The sequence below is a fragment of the Oncorhynchus masou genome, chromosome 7 (genome assembly GCF_036934945.1).
Source record: "Oncorhynchus masou masou isolate Uvic2021 chromosome 7, UVic_Omas_1.1, whole genome shotgun sequence".
NCBI lineage: Eukaryota > Metazoa > Chordata > Actinopteri > Salmoniformes > Salmonidae > Oncorhynchus > Oncorhynchus masou.
The window spans coordinates 17875941-17886534 of NC_088218.1; the positions used below are offsets into that span (position 1 = coordinate 17875941).

General features: G+C 43.9%; 1 protein-coding gene across 1 annotated transcript; it reads right to left on the minus strand.

The window, feature by feature from the left end:
- Window positions 1–589: 589 nt before the first annotated feature.
- Window positions 590–4648, minus strand: LOC135543075 (sperm microtubule associated protein 2-like; the record flags this gene model as incomplete). Its single annotated transcript, XM_064970168.1, is given in 6 exon segments — window positions 590–3401; window positions 3482–3681; window positions 4137–4293; window positions 4394–4460; window positions 4462–4518; window positions 4596–4648. Coding segments are annotated over 6 exon segments (576 nt in total), but the record flags the coding sequence as incomplete, so codon positions are not given.
- Window positions 4649–10594: the final 5946 nt, after the last annotated feature.

Genomic DNA, 10594 nt, shown 5'->3' on the forward strand with positions numbered 1-10594 from the left:
TGGGGACAGCAAGGAGTCATCAGACCATGTAGTCCTGAGGCATGGTCCTAGGGCTCAGGTCCTCCGAAAGAAGAGAGAAGTAGAGGAAGCATACTTAAATTCACACAAAACACCGAATATCAGGAGAAATACTTCAGATTTAACAGACTGACCCTAGCACCCAAACACAAACTATTGCAGCATAAATAGGTCATTGTTTTTGTTGCCTCAGGGCAACGCTGTGCCATAAAGGTAGGCTAAAACACAAAGGAAAATCAGATACAGAACATGTATTAAGTGAAATTTAGTAGAAGCAAGCACTCTTTTCCTATGAAAATACAAGTTGGGCATAACCTAGTATTTCACTGCCTGTCCAAACAGATTCTGGGGTCCATTCTTCTTCACTGTCACTGTCCTCAAGCTGACTGTCCTCACTATCAGAGGGTATGATCTAACTGATCCATTAGGCTCCCTTTGCTCATTGAATGTCCCTGTGTCCATTGCCAGTAAACGTCAGTGGTTATGTTGTAAAAAAACATTGACCAAGGCCATCATTTTACATCAAATTACATGTATTTCATTGAGCATGATATTGCAATGAAAAGTAGCCGAACTGCAAAGTAAAAGATGGAACAATTCAATTTAAAAAAATAAAGCATAGAAATATTGCACATAGAACAGATATACCACTTTTTAGACTTGCTTTCAATGAAAATGGCAGATCTAGAACTCATATTTCTATGTACATTTTGTTGGGTCACCTAAAGAATTACATTGCAGCTTTAAACATGCAAAAGAATGAAATGTATCTGGGCCTCCCGAGTGGCGCAGTGGTCTAAGGCACTGCATCGCAGTGCTAGCTGTGCCACTAGAGATTCTGGGTTTGAGTCTAGGCTATGTCGGGGGCCGGCCGCGACCGGTAGACCCATGGGGCAGGGCACAATTGGCCCAGTGTCGTCTGGGTTCAGTGAGGGTTTGGCTGGCAGGGATGTCCTTCTCCAATCGTGCACTAGCGACTCCTGTGGCGGGCCGGGCACAGTACATTGTTGCCAGATGTACAGTGTTTCCTCTGACACATTGGTGTGACTGGCTCCTGCGTTAAGTGGGCATTCTGTCAAGAAGCAGTGCAGCCTAGTTGGGTTGTGTTTTGGAGAACGTACGGCTCTCAACCTTTGCCTCTCCTGAGTCTGTATGGGAGTTCTAGCGATGAGACAAGACTGTAACTACCAATTGGATAACATGAAATTGGGAGAAAAAGGGGTAAATTTAATGTATCTTACCATGTGCTCACATGTGTTTTTGTTTTATTTCCTGAAAGAAATTCCCTGCCCAAATTGATACATCATACTGCCTCATTGGATTGTTGAATTTAAAACAATTCACATGGGAGGTTGTAAGGGGCAAAATGGTTTTCTGTTGCCGGAGGGAAACAACAGTTGAAGTCGGAAGTTTACATACACCTTAGCCAAATACATTTAAACTCAGTTTTTCACAATTCCTGACATGTAATCCTAGTAAAAATCTTTGGTCAGTTAGGATCATCACTTTATTTTAAGAATGTGAAATGTCAGAATAATGGAAGAGAATGTCTGTATATAAAGCAGAACTCACAGGGCAGCCATTCTCCCAAACTCTCTCTCTCTCCAAAGAAAGTTGCTCCAACTTTGACGTCATCGCCCCCACCCTTGCCAACCAGCTATGGCTCTGGGAACAGTTTCTATTTCTTCAGCACGCTCCCGTCTTATAATGAGACGTGCAACGGAGAAAATAGCACGAGCTTTGACTGCTTGGTGGGTAAAATACTGAGGTGTCACGAGTTTTCAGGAGCGCGCTCTGGAAAAACAGACTTTTTTTTCCAATCTGGTTGAAGAGAGTTCGTTACGTTTGATTTAATCGCCAATTGTTTTGTACGTTAAAAACATCCTAAAGCTTGATTCTGCACTTAGTTTGACCAGTTTAGTCGACATATATGTAAATTTGAAGTTTTGATGCGCAATTTTCGTGATCAGAAGTCCTTTTTGGAGTAATTCACCTGAAGATGTTAGCTTTTGCTAATACAAAGACACACCAACTGCAACCAAACGTTATATTAGGTAAGTATAACTCCTTCCACGGCATTCTTGTTGAAGACCATCAAAGGTAAGGAAATATTTATGTTATAAAATTGTATTTTTGTCGAATCCAACATAGTAGAGAAATAATGCTAATGGCTGAGCGCCGTCTCAGATTATTGAATAGTGAATGAATTCTGTAACGTTAAAAATAAATGTAACACAGCGTTTGCATTAAGAAGAAGCGTATTTTTCTAAATATATGTAGAACATGTATATTTAGTTAAAGTTTATGATGTTTATTGCTGTTATCTGGCGTTAGCTGCTGGAGATATTTATAATTTCTCCGGTCATTTCTGCTGCATTTTTTGAACATGGCTCAATGTAAATGGAGATTTATGGATATAAATTGCATATTATTGAAAAAAACAAATGTACTGTGTAACATGTGCTATTACTGTCATCTGATGAAGATTTTCAAAAGGTTAGTGAATTATTTTTCTTTTAATCCTGCGTTTGTGATTGTGCTATTTTGCATAGCCATGTGGCTACATATTGTATGTTTCCCTAGTGGTGGTTTAACATAAATATGTGCTATGTTTTCGCTGTAAAACATTTTAAAATTCTGACATGCTGGGTAGATGAACAAGGTGTTTATCTTTCATTTAAGCTATTGGACTTGTTAATGTGTGGAGGTTAAATATTTTTAAGAATATTTTTGCTTTCCCTGCGCCACCGTTGTGGGCTGAAGGGGGGGGGAGGGGTTCCTAGTTGGGAACCCGTAGCCCCTTGTGGCTAACAAGAAATTTGTGGAGTGGTTGAAAAACAGGTTTTAATGACTCCAACCTAAGTGTATGTAAACTTCCGACTTCAACTGTATGTGCAGTAGTGGGTTAACATGAGAGGGAATATTCATTAAAGATATTACATCCTTTTTCAGGTTTCCTTCATCTGTCACATATATTTTACTGTGTAATTGTAGTAAGGTACACTTTTTTATTCAGGTGGTTTTCGCTTTATGTATGTAATGTGCGTTGTAATATTCTAGGTGCGTGACAACTCCCATTTGGTGATAGTAAAAGTCACTTCAGTTCAGTTGAATGAACAGCACACTGTTGAACGTCGCAGCACTAAACAATCCACCTTCTAAAGCCAGTGGTCCCATTGGACCAGAACAAAAGACCCAGCTACATGCCTCAATGAGATCATAGAGGGTCTTTATTATGGAGCAGTGGTGATCAGGGACATAGACATGCTGTACAGGAGACTGAGTATCTGAAGAAGAGGCGGCTGGAGGTACTGTAGAGGTGTGAGATGAGATGCATTCGTCTATTTGCCCTTGCATTTCCGCGGCAGGGGCAGACAAAGCTCCTGTAATAAACAAACAGACAAACTAATTATTTTTATTAAATTATTTAAATAAATTAGTAAATGAGAGAAACACAGCTCACCTGTAGGCGTGGTGAGGCGCTAGCAGAGCGTGCAGCTAGGGTAACCGTGTACGGGTTGTAGCCTTGGAACAGCGCCTTCCGCTGGTTGGGCCGTGAAAGGACCTGCACCCTCTCACTGGCTACTGCCTTCCTCACAGGCCCAGGCACTGGCCAGATGACTGGACGGTCCTGGGCATACTGGGGGTGGTCAGACTTAGGGACTGGGAGAGGGGAGGTGGGATGGGGAGGAGGAAGGAGACAGAGAGAGTAATGGAGAGAGTGTGTGTGTGCAAGACAGTTGTACATTACATTACATTTAAGTCATTTGGCAGACGCTCTTATCCAGAGCGACTTACAAATTGGTGAATTCACCTTATGACATCCAGTGGAACAGCCACTTTACAATAGTGCATCTAAATCATTTAAGGGGGGTGAGAAGGATTACTTTATCCTATCCTAGGTATTCCTTAAAGAGGTGGGGTTTCAGGTGTCTCCAGAAGGTGGTGATTGACTCCGCTGTCCTGGCGTCGTGAGGGAGTTTGTTCCACCATTGTAGATAGAGTAGCGACAATTTTCAGGCTAAAAATTAACACCACATTTACTTTGCAATGTAGTTGGGTGGCCGTTACTAAACCTTACTGTCTGAGGTAAATACGAGGTATCCTAAGTGTCTTACTGGCAAGGAGCTGTAGTCGGGAGGAGGTTGCAGCTGGGTGAGGGGGTGCCAATGAGGTCTTGGACGAATGGGGCGAATAGAGACCCTGCCTCCGCTTGGGACAGGCCAACTGGCAGACCCTAGGACTGGCTACTGCAGTCTGCACCGCTCTGCTCAGCTAGAGAGAGAGACACACACAAAGAGAGGAAACGAGATAGATATATGCAGAGAGAGACACAGATAGAGGGGTATACATTGTGTGTGTGTGTGGTACTCACGGAGGCCAGTAGGGGGCGGTCAGGTTCCCAGCCTATGGTGGGGAGGCGGGGCAAAGCCAGAGAACACTCTATTGGATGGATAGGCACTCAAAGCTGCTACACTGACCTCCCATTGGGGAGATAACCTGGAGAGGGAGGAGGAGAGTCATCATGCATTATTATACACATCATTAACATACTGTACAACATTATGAAGTGTTACCCTGCTCTGTTCAAACCCAGAATTAAGCCGCTTCCTGCCCCACAGCTGGGACCAGTGGGGCGTCAACTCTACAGCAAAAACAATAACATTAAAAAGGTGATTATAAAGTAAATTATCCACAACACAAACATCAGAGCGTTTGACTAGTAACCGAAAGGTTGCAAGATCGAATCCCCGAGCTGACAAGGTAAAAATCTGTCGTTCTGCCCATGAACAAGGCAGTTAACCCACTGTTCCTAGGCCGTCATTGAAAATAATAATTTGTTCCTAACTAACTTGCCTAGTAAATAGAGACAGAAAGAGAGAGTGAAAAAGGGATAGGGAGAGAAAGAGAGTGGGGTGATCTTACCAAACGTGGTGGTGGAGCCATTTCTTTCAGGTGGGAGTTCATCTAGACAGTAGACTGACCGTCTGGAAGGAAAACAATCAGTCAGTCAGTCTGTCTGTCTGTCAGTGTGTGTGTGTGTGGCAGTACCGGTCAGGGAATCGGAGCAGGCTGGGTTTGGGCTGAGCGAGTTGCACCATCCGGGTAGCCATGGATACGTGAGCTGCTGAAGCATAACACAAAAATAACTTTATTGCACAGGAGGTTGGTGGCACCTTAATTGGGGATGACAGGCTCGTGGTAATGCCTGGAGTGGAATAGGTGGAATGGTGTCAAATACATCAAATATGGTTTCCATGTGTAAGATACCATTCCATTAGCTCCTTTCCAGCCATTATTATGAGCCTTGCTCCCCTCAGCAGCCTCCACAGGTTTATTGTACAGTCCTTTAAATGTCTCTGAACACAGTGCACACACACACCTTTTCTTCAATGGGAGACAAGTACAAAGTCAAAGGGGTAACAATAACACCTCATTATGACATGGAAATAGCCAAACAATGGCATAAACATGACATAAGAGCTGACATGACCACTAGTAAGACAATCATTTGAACCTTCTCGCAAATATGCTGTCAACTATGCACTGAATGCGAAGTTGACAACGACTTTACTACTACAGTAGGAAAAATTCACCTCGAACAATGATAACATAGGCTAGTGAGTCAGTTCATGAGTACACCATATTAATCAGATACGGTTTTATAAAGTAAACGCAATATCCACGATTAGCAGCTCAAAATATGTGCACACATTATCACGTTATTTTATCACGTCGCCTACCTGCCGCTGCCTCGCGATCAACTTGGGGTGTGTTCGTAAATTCGCTCCGGAGTGCCAGAGTGCGCTCTGTGCGTTCGTAAATTTAGAGAAATGTCAGATTGTTCGTTCGTAAATTCAGAGCGCACAGTTGACGCTCTGGCCGAGGAGTAGGGTTGATATGAGCGTTCTGACCTCACAACGGCAGTCGAGCACCCAAGATAACTGGCTAAAGTTGGCTAGCTTGCTAGTTACTTCCAGACATAAATGAGATAACACCTCACTCTAACCATTTCACTCGCGCTCGCAGAGCAGGTTAAGCTGTTTTCATGTAATCTGGAGAGTTGGTAACTGTAACTGTGCTGCTGGCAACAATTGAATAACGTTTTTTTCCTGATACCTGTAATATTCAACAGGTGTTGTGCGTTCATTCATTAGCGAGTTATTCTGCGTTCTGGTACTGAAATCGGAATAGGGGTGCGCTTGTATATTCATTGTGGCAATCTACTCAGATTTCAGAGCACTCTCAGGTGCGTTCGTAAATGAACTCTGGTTATCTACTCCAATTTCAGAGCACGCTCGTTTGTGCCAGAACGCTGAATAACTGATTAATTTCGGAACGTGCAACACCCATAGAAAATTACCGGTCGGTAGAAGTTGGCAAAAAAAACTATGAAATTGTTGCCAGCAGCACAGTTAGTCACAAACGATCTAGCAAACATGAAAAAAGCCTAATCTGCTCTGCTATGGCGAGTACAATGGTTAGAGTGAGGTGTTCTTTCATTTGTGTCTTGAAGTAGCTAGCAATTTAGCCACTTTTAGCCAGTTAGCTTGGGTGCTTGACTGCTAGCCAAAGCGTCCAGTGGGCGCTCTGAACGCTCCGAGAGCTAAACAAATGTATGAACGTCCAGTTGCAGTCTGAGCGCACTCTGGCACTCCAGATTGAATTTACGAACACACCCTAAATAACCAGCCAAGTGAATTTACGAACGCACCATTGATGTTTATCCTTGCTTACGCTGATACTGACGCCAGGTGGTTGCTATGGTGACGCTGGTATCCACGTTGTCGGTCATGTCACACACTGTGTTGTGAAAGGCTTTCGTAATGATTTGATTGATTTGGATCTCTTTTAGTCCCCATTTGGACTAATCTTCCAAGAGTCCTTAGACATAATGAAGACATTATTGAACCAATATACACAGGCAGTTAGGATAGCTAAGACTAGCTTTTTTAAACAAACATTTGCATCTTGCAGTACAAACTCAAAAAGGTTCTGGGACACTAAAGTCCATGGAGAATAAGAGCACCTCATCCCATCTACCCACTGCTCTGAGGCTAGGAAACACTGTTACAACCGACAAATCCACGATAATTGAGAATTTCAATAGGCATTTCTCTATGGCTGGCCATGCTTTCCACCTGGCAACCCCTACCCCGGTCAACTGCCCGGCACCCTCTACAGCACATATGTCAGAGTCAAGGCCCGCGGGCCACATCCGGCCCGCGAGAAGGTTTTTTACGGCCCCTGGGATGATCTTGATTTATTATTAGAACCGGCCCGCAGACCGCAGCAAGCCGGCAGCCCGCAGATCTTTTACACGCACCAATACTACATTTCCCACAATGCAACGGTGACGCACCGAGCAGTAGGCTGCTTCATTTCAATATTTATTGGCACAGCAGTCGTCAGCATCACAGTAAAATTAACTTTCAGATACCCATCAAAAATGGCAAAACGGAAGGTGGACACTGAGAACCGGGGTTTCAAACAAGGTGGGAGTCGGAGTATATGTTCACGGAGGTAGCTGGAAAACCTGTGTGTCTTCTGTGTGGAGAAAGTGTGGCGGTACTGAAAGAGTATAATCTGAGACGACATTATGAAACGAAACACGCGGACAAAAACAAGAATATGGACATGGAACAAAGGCTACAAAAGGCAGAGGAATTAAAACGAGGCCTCAAATCTCGACAGGCTCTGTTCAAAAAAGCCAAATCACAAGGCCAGGCTGCTGTCAAGGCCAGTTTTATTTTGGCAGAAGAGATCGCTAAATCAGCCCGGCCATTTACGGAGGGGGATTTCATCAAAAACTGCATGATTAAAGTTTGTGACGAAGTTTGCCCAGAAAAAAGGCAACTCTTTTTAAATGTGAGTCTGAGCAGAAACACCATTGCCGAGAGAGTAGACCAGTTGTCCATCAATCTAAAAGAGCAGCTTGTGAAAAAGGGAAAAGATTTCATTGCATATTCCTTGGCTGTGGATGAGAGCACCGACATTTCTGACATTGCCCAGTTGTCAATTTTCATCCGCGGAGTGGACTCCAGCCTAAGCGTGACAGAGGAGTTTTTGGCTTTACGTCCTATGCATGGCACAACTACGGGGCATGATTTGTATGAAGAGGTGTCAAGATGTGTAAATGAGATGGAGCTGCCTTGGGAAAAACTCGTGGGTTTGACAACCGACGGAGCACCTGCGATGTGTGGACACAGGAGCGGACTGGTGGCGAAGATACGGGAAAAGATGCAAGAGGAAAACGCGACAGGTGAGCTGACAGCTTATCATTGTATCATACACCAGGAAGCGTTGTGCGGTAAAGCCTTGAAAATTTAGCCCACTTTTGCTAAAATAGAAAATATAGGCTACTGATGGTGCCTTGAATACCGGTTTCTTTCATTTAATGTTCATGTTATGGGGATTTTTATATAAAGGAAATTTGTCTTTTGTGTCTGTTGAAAATTAAAGATTACTGACAGAGCCATAAGAAAATATTGCTTTATTTATCTGATCATATTGGAATATATTTGTTAGGTTTTCAGTAGGTTCAATTAGGTTCACTAGACTATATGCGTCATTTAAAAATTTTTCAATGAACATTCGAACAGTCCGGCCCTCGGCTTGTAGCTAAATTTTTTATTTGGCCCTCCGTCCATTTGACTTTGACACCCCTGCTCTACAGCAACCCGCCTAAGCCCCCACCATTTCTCCTTCACCCATATCCAGATAGCTGATGTTCTGAAAGATCTGCAAAATCTGGACCCCTACAAATCAGCCAGGCTAGACAATCTGGACCCTCACTTTCATAAATTATCTGCCGAAATTGTTGCAACCCCTATTACTAGCCTGTTCAACCTCTCTTTCGTATCGTCTGAGATTCCCAAAGATTGGAAAGCTGCCGCGGTCATCCCCCTCTTCAAAGGGGGAGACACTCTAGACCCAAACTGCTACAGACCTATATCTATCCTACCCTGCATCTCTAAGGTCTTCGAAAGCCAAGTTAACAAACAGATTACTGACCATTTTGAATCACATCGTACCTTCTCCGCTATGCAATCTGGTTTCCGAGCTGGTCATGGGTGCACCTCAGCCACGCTCAAGGACCTTAACGATATCATAACCGCCATTGATAAGAGACATTACTGTACAGCCGTCTACATCAACCTGGCCAAGGCTTTCGACTCTGTCAATCACCACATTCTTATTGGCAGACTCAACAGCCTTGGTTTCTCAAACAATTGCCTTGCCTGGTTCACCAACTACTTCTCTGATAGAGCTCAGTGTGTCAAATTGGAGGGGCTGTTGTCCGGACCTCTGGCAGTCTCTATGGGGGTGCCACAGGGTTCAATTCTCTGGCCGACTCTCTTCTCTGTATACATCAATGATGTCACTCTTACTGCTGGTGATTCTTTAATCCACCATTACGCAGATGACACCATTCTGTATACTTCTGGCCCTTCTTTGGACACGGTGTTAACTAACCTCCAGATGAGCTTCAATGCCATACAACTCTCCTTCCGTGGCCTCCAACTGCTCTTAAACGCAAATAAAACGAAATGCATGCTATTCAACCGATCATTGCCCGCACCTGCCCGCCCATCCAGCATCACTACTCTGGATGGCTCTGACGTAGAACACGTGGATAACTACAAATACCTAGGTGTCTGGGTAGACTGTAAACTCTCCTTCCAGACTCACATTAAGCATCTCCAATCAAAAACTATATCTAGAATCGGCTTCCTATTTTGCAACAAAGCTTCCTTCACTCATGCTGCCAAACATACCCTCGTAAAACTGACCATCCTACCGATCCTTGACTTCGGCGATGTCATCTATAAAATAGCCTCCAACACTCTACTCAGCAAACTGGATGTAGTCTATCACAGTGCCATCCGTTTTGTCACCAAAGCTGGAAAATAAGTATTTGCTCGATAGCAAAAGTTTATCTCAATACTTTATATACCCTTTGTTGGCAATGACAGAGGTCAGACGTTTTCTGTAAGTCTTCACAAGGTTTCACACACTTGTTGGTATTTTGGCCCATTCCTCCATGCAGATCTCCTCTAGAACAATTATGTTTTGGGGCTGTTGCTGGGCAACACGGACTTTTAACACCCTCCAAAGATTTTCTATGGGGTTGAGATCTGGAGACTGGCTAGGCCACTCCAGGACCTTGAAATGCTTCTTACGAAGCCACTCCTTCATTGCCCGGGCGGTGTGTTTGGGATCATTGTCATGCTGAAAGACCCAGCCACGTTTCATCTTCAATGCCCTTGCTGATGGTAGGCTTTGTTACTTTGGTCCAAGCTCGCTGCAGGTCATTCACTAGGTCCCCCCAAGTGGTTCTGGGATTTTTGCTCACCGTTCTCGTGATCATTTTGACCCCAGGGGGGAGATCTTGCGTGGAGCCCCAGATCGAGGGAGATTATCAGTGGTCTTGTATATCTTCCATTTCCTAATAATTGCTCCCACAGGTGATTTCTTCAAATCAAGCTGCTTACCTATTGCAGATTCAGTCTTCCCAGCCTGGTGCAGGTCTACAATTTTGTTTCTGGTGTCCTTTGACAGCTCTTTGGTCTTG